The sequence below is a fragment of the Pseudophryne corroboree genome, chromosome 1, assembly GCF_028390025.1.
Source record: "Pseudophryne corroboree isolate aPseCor3 chromosome 1, aPseCor3.hap2, whole genome shotgun sequence".
Classification (NCBI taxonomy): Eukaryota; Metazoa; Chordata; class Amphibia; order Anura; family Myobatrachidae; genus Pseudophryne; species Pseudophryne corroboree.
In genome coordinates this window covers 916,174,406-916,190,020 of record NC_086444.1, presented here as the reverse complement: position 1 = coordinate 916,190,020, position 15,615 = coordinate 916,174,406, and the positions used below count along the sequence as shown (strand labels likewise).

At 47.7% G+C, this 15,615-nt stretch overlaps 1 protein-coding gene and 2 long non-coding RNA genes across 4 annotated transcripts in view; 2 read left to right on the top strand and 1 right to left on the bottom strand.

Annotated features, from left to right (window-relative positions):
• LOC134917711 (uncharacterized) overlaps positions 1-9,487 on the top strand; it is a 144,599-nt gene extending 135,112 nt beyond the window's left edge. Inside the window, exon 4 of the long non-coding RNA XR_010177432.1 lies at positions 9,158-9,487. This is a non-coding gene — a long non-coding RNA (uncharacterized LOC134917711). The remainder of the gene's footprint in view (positions 1-9,157) is intronic.
• LOC134917617 (uncharacterized) overlaps positions 1-12,617 on the bottom strand; it is a 109,482-nt gene extending 96,865 nt beyond the window's left edge. For both annotated transcript variants that reach the window (XM_063920305.1, XM_063920306.1), the window contains exons 1-2: positions 11,837-12,617; positions 3,875-4,281 (exon numbers count right to left, since the gene is read on the bottom strand). In XM_063920305.1, the coding sequence (XP_063776375.1) occupies positions 3,875-4,281; positions 11,837-11,895 (466 nt within the window). In that variant the 5' untranslated portion in view covers positions 11,896-12,617. The remainder of the gene's footprint in view (positions 1-3,874; positions 4,282-11,836) is intronic.
• Positions 12,618-13,371: 754 nt separating this feature from the next.
• LOC134917700 (uncharacterized) overlaps positions 13,372-15,615 on the top strand; it is a 55,328-nt gene continuing 53,084 nt past the window's right edge. The window contains exon 1 of the long non-coding RNA XR_010177429.1: positions 13,372-13,454. This is a non-coding gene — a long non-coding RNA (uncharacterized LOC134917700). The remainder of the gene's footprint in view (positions 13,455-15,615) is intronic.

The following is a 15,615-nucleotide window of genomic DNA, read 5'->3' as shown; positions in this document are numbered from 1 at the left end:
CGGATGAAACCGCATTTAAATCCTCTTTCTTCTTTTACAGGTTGGAGATCCCTGCCCTGAGAGATTCCATCTTGTAGTTCAACTTCTTAAGTAGAAATCGTTTTGGGATTGTTCTGACCGAGCTGTCTGGGCTCAGAAGCACGAAAAAGCTTGAATAACAGCTTTTTATTTTTTTGTGACAGGGACAGCAGGACAATGTCCTGATCCTGACCCAACTCTTGTATGGCGTCGCATACTTCCTCCCCGTCCAGAGGAGAATCGATGAGGGGAATCATCTGGAAACTCCAGTATGCCCCCCTTTGGACTCTATTCTTAACTCACTGGTCCAAGTCCATTCCAGGACTGACTGAAGAGTATTAGACGAGTTCACACCGGTGTGGGTTCCATCAAGATAGACCCAGCGACATGCGGTGGATGTGGTAGAAACAGGGGACGATATCTGCTTCTGCAAACTTAAAAAGGCTGCAGACCTCTTACCTTTTCACCTTCCTCTACCTGCAAAGAAGGGGGAAAAAAAAACGGTATCCAACCGGTCAAACAGACTGCATCCTACAAAAAATGCGTCACCAACCGTTGTGAGGGAACATAGCTCAAGAAGGTAGACTAACCAGTGGTATCTGCCGAGATCAACTTAACAAAGCCATCCCCAAACCAGGTTACACCTTCATAGGGAAGATACTCCAGTAATTCTCGGAGTCAGCCTCAGCATTCCATTGGTGAATCCACAACGCCCTCCTAGTCGAGACGGCCATGGAATTGGCCCGCGAACCAATGTCGCATGGCAGCAGCAATGTAGTCGCATGGCAGCAAGCTGCAATGTTCTAGATAAGACTCAACTTAAGGAATATCTCATCTCTCCCCAGGGTAATTATATCGGATGACAAGGTAACCGACCATTTCTGAATACAAGCACTCCCCCATGCGTATGTAATGCAAATATCATCAAAGCATATAATTAAAATATCACTTAGCTTCCTGTATACGATCCTTTGTGACAGGGCCCCGTGCAGACCAGGGATTGACTTTCACTTTATTCTATCCACGGCGGGAAAAGAATAAACACTCGGACTCCTCGTGAGGATTTGAGACCATCTTGTCACGGCTGACCTAGAGCTTTATCAACAGAGCGACTAGCACATGAGAAGGAATAACTTTACTTCAACATTCATTATAAATTGTAATATAAATATACACATTTTAATACACATATACACACACATATATCTATATGTACATCTCATATATATATATATATATATATATATATTTTGTCAGGAACAGCAGGGTCCCTAGTGACATTAATGAATGTGTATGAACATGTACTGAATGCCAATGTTGTGGATCTAATCAGGAAACATTATGGTCGACATAAGACATAGTATTCGTGTCGACAACAGGGAGTAGTAACTGGGCAAAATAACATTTTTGCGACTTCGAGGGGTCTGAGGGAAATATATACATAATGTTAATATCACGCCCCCACAAATACTACCACGTCCGTGCTCGAGCTACAGCTCAATGCAACCGAACCATACATATATATATATATATATATACAGGTATAGGTTTTTTACATTATCATGTTAATTTACACCCAGTCATAATAGTTGGTGCCGTCAGGGTCACCCACATACGTCTGTGTCTCCCATACAGTGTTTTCTTTGGGAAAGCTTACAACTACTCACATGCTGACACTTAATCTCATGAATCAAGTACCATCAGGAGTCGGCAATGCCGACAGAGGGATTCCCATAGCTGTTTGTGGCATAGCACTCACACATGTCGACACACGTGTACTAAACACCCACCGACATTGCTATAATGGGTAGACTCCAGTATCTGACAGGAAAAACACAGAAACTTTTTACCAACTCATATACCACAAGCTCATTTTATATATATATATATATATATATATATATAGATAGCTTCATTTTTGAACCTATATTGCACTAAACAACTGTGCCGCCCCCCCCCCCCCCCGTTTTACACTGTTCAACAGTGTTTCGGGTTTCGGTGGGGCCAGCGTCTCTGTGAGGAGAAAATTTAATTATTTATTATTTATTAGCAGTTTCTTATACAGAGCAGCATATTCCGTTGCGCTTTACAATTAGAAAAACAGTTATAGAACAAAACAGGGAAAAGACAAAAATGGCGCTGTATATAGTTGTGAGGGCTAAGCCACGCCCCCTTCTCAGCGCGCTTCAGTCCCGTTAGATTTTCACATTTTTATACTGGCGGGGGTCAGTATACAGTGCCTATGCACTGTATACCTCTTTGCCAGGCTATATATAACAGGTATATTGTTGCCCAGGGCGCCCCCCCTGCGCCCTGCACCCTTGTAGTGCCGCTTGTGTGTGGGAGCGATGGCGCGCAGCGCGACCACTGCGCGGTACCTCAGAGACTCTGAAGTCTTCTGCCGTCACTGAAGTCTTCTGTTCTTCCTTTACTCACCCGGCTTCTTTCTTCTGGCTCTGTGAGGGGGGTGACGGTGCTGCTCCGGGAACGAGCAGCTAGGCGCACCAAGTGATCAGACCCTCTGGAGCTAATGGTGTCCAGTAGCCTAAGAAGCAGAGCCCTTGAACTCAGAAGAAGTAGGTCTGACTTCTCTCCCCTCACTCCCACGATGCAGGGAGCCTGTAGCCAACAGGTCTCCCTGAAAATAATAAACCTAACATAAAGTATTTTCCGAGAAACTCAGGAGAGCTACCCTAGTGTGTGTCCAGTCTCTCTGGGCACAGAGTCTAACTGAGGTCTGGAGGAGGGGCATAGATGGAGGAGCCAGTTCACACCCATTCAAAGTCTTATAGTGTGCCCATGTCTCCTGCGGATCCCGTCTATACCCCATGGTCCTTTTGGAGTCCCCAGCATCCTCTAGGACGTATGAAAAATGCACATTAATATCCATTTTCCACTGCCTTGAAAAGGCAGATTGCACATGAACCTGCATCAACCCAGGTTTTTGTTCAGTGGAAAAGGTTCCCCCAAAAAATACCCGGGTCCAGTTACCAGGAATTCAACCCGGGTTGGACATAATTAGGACTTGGATTAAGGAGCAGTGTAAACAGGTAACCCGTGTCATCCGTCCTGGGACCTGTTTACAGCATCCAGTGAGCCTATACCTTTCGAACCCCAGTGTCTCGCAGGTGGTGGAGAAGTAGAGGGACATGTCGCACGCTATCTGCACTGCACTGCTATGCAGATAACAACAATGCTGGGTGAAGGGGAATTTTTGCATATGAATAGGTCATTATTGCTTCCAAATTTCCTTCTCTGCATATACAAATAAAATAAATTGAGACAGCTGCTTACCTACCTTTTCCAAGGCACAATAAAGCAGAATGGGCCTTATTCATGTCACGACCGCATTCTCCTGTCTCCTGGGCCAGTGCGCATGTGCAGGACCCGTTCTGCGTGTGCACGGGCCGGACAATATGATCACATCGCATTGATGCGAACGCCTCTGCCTGATTGACAGGCAAAGGCATTCGCGGGGTGGCGAAGCAGCGTTGCGGGGGGTCAAAAAGGGGGGCGGACCAGGGCCATTTTTGGGGTGGCTGTGTGACGTCACACACGGCCGCTGCGATGGGGAAAACTGTGTCGGCCCAACTGCCTTTGCAGCCAGGCTGCGCAGGCAGTGGGCTACCCTAAATAAGCAATGCGATCACAATTGTATTGCAATCACATCGTTGGCTGCCATTAGCATGCTGGGCGGCCCCCAGCATAAGAGTCATAGTAGTTGCAGTTTTGCTAATTTAGCAAAACAGCAACTGATGCTGAATAGGGCCCTATATCATTATCTGCATAAATTAAATATTCTTATTGTAAATTAATGTACAGTATATATGAAGATAATACGGTGCCATATTCTTACCCTTGAAAGCTGCCCAGTGCAATGCCGTGTCTCCTTCAAAGTCACACATATGTATTTTGGCACCTTTCCCAATGAGGTAACAACAAAGGGCTGTTTGTCCGTATTGGGCAGCAGTGATCAATGGTGTACAGCCTTTCTGATCTTCTACATCTAATGAAACTCCTGCTTTCACAAGGATGTCTACCACAGCAATGCAACCATTAACTGAAGCCCAATGGATGGGCCGCTGCCCAGACTCAGCCTGGCTTGGTAGATCCACTGGTCCTTTACAATCCACAAAAAGCCCCATAAGTTGTACAGATCCTGTAAGAGCCGCCCAATGCACGGGTGTGTGTCCCTTTTCATCATAAGTTCCCAATACTGAAGGTCCTTCCTCTTCAATGATCTGCTGGCATTTCTTGAAGTCACTGTGTAGAAATGGTACAACACATTAGCTTGTCATCGAATGACATCTTGTGATTGGGGTGACAGGTACAAGTGGAGTGTATGAGACTGCACTTGGAACACAACGGAATTGAATGAATGCAAATAATACAAATGGTCACTGATAGGGAAAATACACATACTGTATGAAATACAATTCCTGTTTTACTTTTCCATTTTATGGATTAGAAACCTTCCCCAAGTTCCTGAACGTGTGGATCTCATGTCTGGGACCTCAGCAGTTCCTGAGTAATTCCCTCCTACCCCCAGCAATGCTGGTAACTTTCCCTTGGATAAATAGATACAGGGGTCTGATCAGCGCCACATTAAGGCTTCCAGATGCCCTAGGCCTGGCATGTCCAAACTGTGGCCCACCAGATGTTGAGAAACTACACATCCCAGCATGCCCTGACACAGCTTTAGCATTCTCTGACAGCAAAACTGCATCAGGGCATGCTGGGATATGTAGTTTCACGACAGCTGGAGGGCCGCAGTTTGGACATGCCTGCCCTAGGCTAATACTCCTGTGGCGCCCCCTGTAATGCTGCTAAACACAGAGCGCAGTGTGTATGCATACTCAGGTAATCACCATTCATACTGCACATGTGCAGGTAATGAAGGCTATACAACTGATATGTTTGATATTGTCATGTAATAACCTAATAATGTACTGTATGTGGAGTGGAAATCTGGGTGCACACTAGATGATATTTTTAACGATTTTCCTGATACCGATGGATTGGAATGACAAATCGTTCAAATCGTCCAGGGTGTACGCACTATGGGGGTCATTCAGAGTTGTTAGCAAACCAAAAAAGCAAGCAACTGGGCAAAACCATGTTGCACTGCAGGTGTGGCAGATAATACTTTTGCAGAGAGAGTTAGATTTGGGTGGGTTATATTGTTTCTGTGCAGGGTAAATACTGGCTGCTTTATTTTTACACTGCAATTTAGATTTCAGTGTGAACACACCACACCCAAATCTAACTCTCTCTGCACATGTTACATCTGCCCCACCTGCAGTGCACATGGTTTTGCCTAATTGCTACCTTTTTTGGTTTGCTAACTCTGAATAACCCCCTATGCACGCTCCCGCTGCACTGTCCGTCGCATCTTCAGGTTGGCCCTACATGATGCTCAATCTGAAGATGTGGCTGACAACCACATGCTTTCGGATGTAGTGTGGGAACGATATATCATGCAGCCGTTAACCAGATCATGCAGTGTGTATGGAACGCACGATATATTGTTCCGTCACGTCTGCTGTCGTCTGGGTACACAGGTCGTCTAATGTGTACCCAGCTTAAGGGAGACTTTGGCTTCTGAGGAATGCTATGAAGACTGTGAGGTAGTGCTGTAGCACCACAGACAGTACATAAAGATTTAGAGGCCTATTTACTAACATTATTTTTACTAAAATAATGTGAAAAGGGCTGATTTCCTACCCTTTTCACATTATTTTAGTATCACTCCAATGTAGTTTTCATGAAAAACTGCTCCAAACCCTTTAATTGTAATCTTTTTAGTAACCCACATCGCATTTCTCATACTTATAATGGGAAATGCGATATGGCCGAATTACTAAAACAAAATGTAAAAAAACACGCCGTGTGTCCTGTGATCATTTCGCCAGCTCAGGTTGTTGAGATCACAGGGCAGTACTGCGATATGCAGCCTTTGCCCAGCTCTCTCTACCCTCTGGCAGAGAAAGCTGTTCCATGAACACACAAGCTGATCACTGTTTAGAACAAACAAAAAAAGAAGTAAAAAAATAAAAAACATACTTACCAGTCCTAGGAGCCAGGGGGTCGGTGCTTCTTTGCGGACTGCCGGGCGCCGGGCCCTCCATATGCTGCGCTGTAACCACTGGGTGCAGTAAAGTGATGCTCCAAAGTGATGCTCACTTTACAGCACCGGGGGTCACAGAAGCGCACAGGATCCAGCACCCGGCAGCCCAGCAGAAGCAGCGATGACTGGCTCCCTGGACTGGTAAGTATATTTACCATGGAGGTGGTCCACGGCATGCGGGGGGTAGTCGCGACGGGGGGTCGACCCGGCAGCGGCGATAGTGGCGATATCGGCGCATGCACGGCAGGACATCGGGATATTTTTCCCCCAAAATACCCTGATGATGCTGCGGATTGTCATCGCAGGGACAGAGCTTGCTCGCAAGCTCTTTCCCTGCATGCGATAATTGATACATCCGTGCGATGTAATCAATTATATCAGTGCAGATTCGGGCGATTTTATAACACCACATCAGCATCTTTCGATATGGATGGTGATAACTAGGCCCCTTACTCAGTAAATTAATTGGTTACTTTGGCATAGCCGTCTGGTAGTCACTTTAAGAACTTCCCTCAATATTGCCTCGGAACAGCTGGATAATTAACAAGATTCCTTAATTAAACTGTGTGGCTGCCTCCAACATGGAATGCATTATGGGGGTAATTCCAAGTTGATCGCAGCAGGATTTTTGTTTGGGCAAAACCATGTGCACTGCAGGAGAGGCAGATTTAACATGTGCAGAGAGAGTTAGATTTGGGTGTGGTGAGTTCAATCTGCAATCTAATTTGCAGTGTAAAAATAAAGCAGCCAGTATTTACCCTGCACAGAAATAAAATAACTGACCCAAATCTAACTCTCTCTGCACATGTTATATCTGCCTCCCCTGCAGTGCACATGGTTTTGCCCAATTGCTATCAAAAATCCTGCTGCGATCAACTTGGAATTACCCCCTATGTCTTCATTTTCCCCCCAGCTGCCGACTGTGTGGTGACCCTCAAGTCCTGGTGCTCTATGGGGGTGATTCAGACCTGATCGCTGCTGTGCATTTTCGCGCAGCGGGCGATTAACTGTGTATGGGTATGCACTGCAATGAGCACGTGTGTCGGCAAACAACAGGCATCACCGGTCAGCGACAGGCTGGTATGAAAACTGTAATCGCACAGCCATTCGCATGCTGACTGACAGGAGGAAGCTTCTTTGTGGGTGGTAACTGACCGTTTCTGGGAGTGTCAGGGAAAACGCAGGCATTCCCAAGCATTTTCAGGGAGGGTGTGTGACGTCAGCTCCGGCCCCGATCAGCCCATTCTGATCGCATTGTAGGAGTAAGTCCTGGGCTGCGCACAGACTGCACACTGTGGTAAAATCCAGTTACTAGTGAGTGAGGTGCGAATGGATTTTCAGCTGTCCGCTGACTGAGGGATTTTTAGCTGCTCGGCGTACACATGCCATCGCACACTTGCACGGCAAACATACACTTCCCTTGGGTGGCGACTATCTGATCACAGGACAACAGTTTTAGCAGCCCAGCGATCAGATCTGAATAAGGCCCTATGCCACCCTGTGCCACCTTGCCCCACAAACCATTCACATCACACAAAGAGGGTAGATCCGCCGGTATTATGAAGTGGACCACCTTAGGACGCTCCAGGTTATTCTACAGGCTACAGGGTGTGTGCCAGGTGTGTCCACTGCACACACCCAGACGGCTCTGCCATTCTGGGAACCCTACAAGCCAAATGCAGGGCACTCGACGACAGCACCACTTCCACACCCCTAGTTAGGAGCCTTAGCCTGCAACTTAATGATTAATTAGGTACTGGGTGTGATGCATATTTTGTTACCTGTGGTTACTATGTTTGCCCATATGCAGCTTTGTGCATCTCTATTGTTTCAACCATCCAATAAGTATTCCTGGTTTCATCGCAGTTATTGTCAGCCATGTGCACCTACACTAGTTCTATCGCTAGTGCAAAAGATTTGTAACAGTCTGCAATTCCATCGACACACACTCACCAACTTTTGCGTATGTTCTCGCAAACCATTACCACTCATTTAAGTCACTCCAGCCACAAATGCAGATGTGATGAGATGCGTATGACACGGCATCACCTGTACTTATGTACCCATGTCACCTGTTTCATGCACAGTGAGAGAACACGCAAGATAAGACTACAGAACCGACTTATGTTCAACACTGCGCCAGCCCCACAGTGTTTTCTGAAACATATTGATAGTGCTGAAAAGATTGCCATTGTTTGGCCACATCCATCAATGTTATGAAGTCACAGTAATGAGGAGATGAGATTGTAAGCTTGCGAGCAGGGCCTTCCTACCTCTATGTCTGTCTGTTATTACCCGGTTTGTCTTATAACTGTTTTTTTCCAATTGTCAAGCGCAGCGGAATATTCTGCGCTATATAAGAGGCTGTTCATTAATAAATACAGTGTATTCAGTTACATTTCTCCAGTGTTAAGTCCTGTTGAAAGGACTATTAGGGGTAAATATATTAAAATGGGAGTTCTGTTTAAGATGGAATGTTGCCCATAGCAACCAATCAGATTCTACTTCTCATTTATCTAGCACCTTCTAGAACATAATACCTGGAATCTGATTGGTTGCTATGGGCAACATCCCATCTTCAATAGAACTCCCATCTTAGTAAATTTACCCCTTAGTGCCAGGAGTGAGTTTTCTTATAGGAATAGAACTGCATATATTAGATATTTTCATGGAAACCTTTGTTAACGGTCAGTGTAGTGTACAGTATGTTCCAGGGCCGTAACTAGGTGTGTGCAGAGTGTGCCTTGCACAGAGCGCACTTGTAGAGGGAGCGCATCTTGCTGGTGATGGAAAGTCCCCCGCTGCACTGCGGGGTCAGCCAGGAGTCATCCGGAAACCACGGCACTGAATATAGTAAGAGACAGGACAGTTCCGAAGCGGTGAACATGAAATGTGGCTAAGTATATGCATAGCCGGTCTGGCTGTCCTCTTGCCTGCCTGAGCAGCCCCGCCTCCCACTCAACACTTCCACCGCCTCTCTCTGTTATCTTCTCTTTCTCCTCACCTTCCCAGAATGCCGGTGAAGGCGCCACACCATCGCGCACAGCATTCTGAGAGTGGACGCAGAAGACCGAGGAGCAGGGAAGATCAAGGAGCAGCAGCAGCCCTATCGGCGGCGTGTGGTGACCGAGGAGCGGAGAAGATCGAGGAACAGCAGCAGCCCCAGCAATGGCGCCCACCCGCCCACAAGCACTGCCAGGTGTTCAGCCTGAGCCCCTGGTACTGAGGAGCAGTCCTACCGGCCTCCACCAATGCAGTGCGGGATCCTGGACCCAGCAACAGCACAGCTCAGAGCCAGCTTCAGCACTGCAGGGAGAGTGTGCCCCCCCACCCCCTCCCCGGCCAGGGTAAGTGCGTATGTATATATGCCCTGACTGACTCTCTCTCTCTTTCTGTCCTCTCTCTCTCTCTTTTGTCCTCACCCCCACTCTCTCTGTCCCTCTGTCCTTACCCCCCCCTCTCACTCTCTCTCTCACACTCTCTTATCGCTCATTGTAAAAGGGAGACTCTATCTGCCTAATGCGTAAAAAAGGGCGCTCTGCTGCCATAATGAGTTAAAGGGGGACTCTGCTTAATGTGTAAAAAGAGGACTCTGCTGCCATAATGTGCCAAAGGGGGACTCTGCCTAATGTGTAAAATGGGGGACTCTGCAGCAGGAATGTGTAAAAGAGGACTCTGCCTGCCGTGAAGTGTAAAAGTGGACTCTACCTGCAGTAATGTATAAAATGAAACTCTACCTGATGTAATGCGTGACAGGGTCTCTACGTGGCGTAATGTGTGACAGGGGCTCTACCTGAATGTGTGTAAGTGGTGCTACTGTGCAGCGTAATTTGAATAATGGAGGCTTCTGTACAGTGTAATATGAATTGGTATTATTTTGTGGCCATGCACCTTCCCAATAAAGGCAGGCCCCTATATTTTTTATGTGCGCCTAAGGCACACACTGACCCTGTTTTCTATATAGGGTGGGGGGGCGCTGATGCTGTTTCTTGCAAACAGCGCTAAAATGTGTAGTTACAGCACTGGTAGGTTCACTCTCCAACACTTACCTGTGCATCAGTCTTTCTCAGGCTAGAACCATTTTCTCCATTTCAGTCTCTGGTTACAATTACATTTACCTTGGCATGTTCAGGAGACTCTTGATTTAGGAGGAAACTTCCAGTACCTGATAGATAAGTGAGCACTTACTTGTTATTGAGGGGCAGATGTATTAACCTGGAGTAGGCATAAGGAAGTGATAAACCAGTGATACGTGCAAGGTGATAACGCACCAGCCAATCAGTTCCAATGTGTAAATTAACAGTTAGAAGCTGATTGGCTGGTGCGTTTATCACCTTGCACATATCACTGGTTTATCACTTCCTTATGCTGTCTCCAGGCTTAATACATCTGCCCCTGAGTGAGTGAGGGCCATAATATCACCTGTGTTCCCAAGCCACATCCACACCAGTAATAGCCCAGTGAAGGCGCCTGATGACACAATTCATATCTCTGCTATTCTGGTAAGCACTGAGCTGGGGGAGGGTGTGGATCAAAGGGTCGACAGTAACTAGGTCGACAGTCATTAGGTGGACCATTATTGGTCGATAGAGAGTAGGTCGACACCTGAAAGAGGTCGACACGGTCATTATGTTGACATGGATATGGTCAACATGAAAAAAGGTCGACATGAGTTTTTAATATTTTTTTTTTTGTGTCTTAGAAAAGTGACCAGGAACATGGTGACACGGTGCACTAATTGGGGTTCCCGGTCACTGTACGGAGAAAACGACACCAAAAAAACTAAAAAAAACTCATGTTGACCTTTTCTCATGTTGACCTAGAGTCCCTTACGACCTAGAATCCGTGTCGACCTACTTACTGTTGACCAATAGTGGTCAACCTAGACACTGTCAACCTAAGTCTAATCTACCTAATATACCACAGCCGTTTCTCATATGCGCCATAAAGACTACTTACTGTATGGTCCAGTTTCTAATGCTTGCTAATGTAATAACCTTCCCCTGTTACTGTAATGATGTAAATGGGTCTACATACTCATCTACGTTTAAAACCCATTAGTCCCCTTTCTTACTCCTGGAATAAACGTGCACCGGAGTCATTAAGCTAAATATCCACTATTATATTGGGTCTCCTTGCTAATAAGGAATTTATCTAGCTATAAAGTCACAGCATGATGGTTCACATGTAATGCGTGCACTGAGCTATTTTAAGAAGTGATTTTACATGGCTGTGCCCCATACCGTCACCTAATTGTATTCTTTTTAATCTAAAATCATGGGACAGAGGCACAGAGCGCTTTCATTGCTGCTAATTAGAGCACATGAGCAGAACATTTCCAATGCAGTTGCCTGAATGATGTCAACAATTCATAGAGTAACGGCACTTTCATTATAAATGCTATTTATCATACATACTGTCTGTATGTATGTGACACACCTAACACTGTACTGTGCATAACCCATAACAAGATGGAACCCCAGCTACTGCAGGTGCACAGGGTCATTGCTGGACTGTACAGCAACACGGATATTAGATTTCAAAAGTATCAGAATACATTTAGTTATATAGTAAGTGTCCTGTATTTGGCTAACATAAAAGGTAGGTAACAGTAAAGTGCAAGATGACAATATATAGCCAGCTGTATAGTAAATTTCTGTATTCCACTATATGGTAACTTTATACACTTACCAGTCCCTGGCTGCCTGGAATATATCTCCTGTGCTGGTGCTAATGTTGCTGCACTCCATTCCAACTCCGCTGACCACAGAGATTGCAAGTGTCTGTGCGCTCTGGATACAGGATCACTATTATCAGTGCGGTCACCTTCTCCTATCCGCTCTCTCCTGCTGTTAAGTGCCGTCACTTTCTTCCTTTTCTAATCTTTGCTCCTGTCAGTGCTGTCACCTTCTTCCCTGTCTGCTGTCAGTGCTGTCTCTTTAACCCCTATGCACTCTGCTGCTGTCAACTTCTCCTGTCCACTCTCTGCTGCTGTAAATGCTGTCACTTTCTCCCTTTTCTAATCTCTGCTTCTGCCAGTGCTGCCACCTTCTCCCCTGACTGCACTCTGCAGCTATCAGTGCTGTCTCTTTCACATCTGCACTCTCTGCTGCTGCTGTCACCGTCTCCTGTCCACTCTCTGCTGCTGTATATGATGTCACTTTCTCCCTTTTCTAATCTCTAGTCCAGTCAGTGCTGTTGCCTTCCCCCATCTGCTCTCTTTTGCTGCCAGTACTGTCACTTTCTCCACTGTCTATTCTCTGCTGCTGTCATTACTGTCACCTACTCCAGTGTCAACTCACTGCTGTCAGTGCTGTCACTCTCCTATGCACTCTGCTGCTGTCAACTTCTCCTGTCCACTCTCTGCTGCTGTAAATGCTGTCACTTTCTCCCTTTTCTAATCTCTGCTTCTGCCAGTGCTGCCACCTTCTCCCCTGACTGCACTCTGCAGCTATCAGTGCTGTCTCTTTCACATCTGCACTCTCTGCTGCTGTCACCGTCTCCTGTCCACTCTCTGCTGCTGTATATGATGTCACTTTCTCCCTTTTCTAATCTCTAGTCCAGTCAGTGCTGTTGCCTTCCCCCATCTGCTCTCTTTTGCTGTCAGTGCTGTCACTTTCTCCACTGTCTAATCTCTGTCACGGTTGTCACCTACTCCTGTCCATTCACTGCTGTCAGTGCTATATCTTTCTCCCCGGTGCACTTTCTGCTGCTGTCACCTTCCCGTCTACTCTCTGCTGCTGTCAATGCTGTCACTTTCTCCAATATCTTATCTCTGCTGCAGTCATTGCTGTCACCTACTCCTGTCCTCTCTCTGCTGTCAGTGTTGTCACTTTCACCTATGTGCACTCTCTGCTGCTCTTTCTCCTGTGCACTCTCTGCTGCTGTCAGTGTTGTCACTTTCTCCTATGTGCACTCTCTGCTGCTCTTTCTCCTGTGCACTCTCTGCTGCTGTTAGTGCTGTCACTTTCTCCTATGCGCACTCTCTGCTGCTCTTTCCCTTGTGCACTCTCTGCTGCTGTCAGGGCTGTCACTTTCCACTGTGCACTCTCTGCTGCTATCAGTGCTGTCACTGTACACTGCTGCCGTCTTTCTCAGAGCAGCAGGGAAGCCGCTGGCAGTGCGGGGCACAACATGCAGATGTTTTCCTTCTCCTGCAGGAACTTCCAGCTACTTTGCAGACAGTGCACTGCTCGGGGAAGAAGCTGCTGGGCTGCCGCCGCTGCTGGGCTTATCAGTCCGGGGTCACCGCGCTGTCAGTCGGTCCTGTATGCCGGGACTGGCTCACACTTTGCATCTGGTGTGGAAGGTAAATGGAGGCTTCCTGTCGGGCCAGTGTCCCAGCGTTACATGCACTCAGCACAGTCTCCGGGGGAGCTAATCACATAGCAACACAGTGCAGCTCACGAGTAACCACAATACACACAATAGTGCTAGTGCTACGCAGCCCCACACAATAGTGCATAGCACTGACATCACTGCGACCACCAGTAACCACAACACACGCACTAGCATCAATGTACAAAACAACACAATAGTATAACGCTCTCTAACGTGTCACACGTGTACACATAACACTGTACTGCTTGTAAGTACATGCATTATGCACAGACTTATTCAGTTCATTAATATATAAACATCGAACTTTTTGAGCAAGCTGATCTTAAGTGTCCCACATGTAGCAAAGACAGTACATGCAATATAAGATCACAAACTTGTTCTGTCTTAAAACAGTGGTCTCCAACCTTAATTGGGGTGTGAGTTACTTTTGAAAAATAAAACCTCTGAAAGAGCTACCCCCAATGCGCCCGTTCCTGCCAAAGTGGGCGTGGCCTCACAAAAGTGGGTGTGGTCTCACAACTACAAGTATTGCCCCCCGTAGTGCCAAATACACAAATAATGCCCCGCAGCAGTGCCAGATACACAAATAATGCCCGCCAGCAGTGCCAGATACTATGCTCCTACCAGTGCCAGATACAATGCCCCCCACAGTGCCAGATACAGTGCCCCCTGCAGTGCCAGATACAATGCCCCCCTGCAGTGCAAGATACAATGCCCCCAGAGTGCCAGATTCAGTGCCCACAGTGCCAGATACAGTGCCCCCACAGTGCCAGATACAACGCCCCCCTGCAGTGTCAGATACAGTGCCCCCACAGTGCCAGATACAATGCCCCCTGCAGGGCCAGATACAGTGCACACAGTGCCAGATGCAGTGGCCCCACAGTGCCAGATACAATGCCCCTCTGCAGTGCCAGATACAATGCCCCCACAGTGCCAGATACAATGCCCCCTGCAGTGCCAGATACAGTGCCCACAGTGCCAGATGCAGTGCCCCCACAGTGCCAGGTACAATGCCCCTCTGCAGTGCCAGATACAGTGCCCACTGTGCCAGATGCAGTGCCCCCAGTGCCAGATACAATGCCCCTCTGTAGTGCCAGATACAATGCCCCCACAGTGCCAGATTCAGTGCCCACAGTGCCAGATACAGTGTCCCCACAGTGCCAGATACAATGCCCCCACAGTGCCAGATACAATGCCCCCTGCAGTGCCAGATACAGTGCCAGATGCAGTGCCCCCACAGTGCCAGATACAATGCCCCTCTGCAGTGCCAGATTCAGTGCCCACAGTGCCAGATACAGTGCCCCCACAGTGCCAGATACAGTGCCCCCTGTGCCAGATACAGTGCCCACACAGTGCCAGATACAATGCCCCCCTGCAGTGCCAGATACAGTGCCAGATACAGTGCCCCCACAGTGCCAGATACAGTGTCCCACAGTGCCAGATACAATGCCCCCACAGTGCCAGATACAATGCCCCCTGCAGTGCCAGATACAGTGCCAGATGCAGTGCCCCCACAGTGCCAGATACAATGCCCCTCTGCAGTGCCAGATTCAGTGCCCACAGTGCCAGATACAGTGCCCCCACAGTGCCAGATACAATGCCCCCAGTGCCAGATACAGTGCCCACACAGTGCCAGATACAATGCCCCCCTGCAGTGCCAGATACAATGCCCCCCCCTGCAGTGCCAGATACAATGCCCCCAGTGCCAGATACAGTGCCCACATTGCCAGATACAATGTCCCCCTGCAGTGCTAGATACAATGCCCCCACAGTGCCAGATTCAGTGCCCACAGTGCCAGATACAGTGCCCCCACAGTGCCCCCTGCAGTGCCAGATACAATGCCCCCAGTGCCAGATACAGTGCCCACACAGTGCCAGATACAATGCCCCCCTGCAGTGCCAGATACAATGCCCCCCCTGCAGTGCCAGATACAATGACCCCAGTGCCAGATACAGTGCCCACAGTGCCAGATACAATGCCCCCCTGCAGTGCCAGATACAATGCCCCCACAGTGCCAGATACAGTGCCAGATACAATGCCCCCTGCAGTGCCAGATACAGTGCCCACTGTGCCAGATGCAGTGCCCCCAGTGCCAGATACAATGCCCCTCTGTAGTGCCAGATATAAT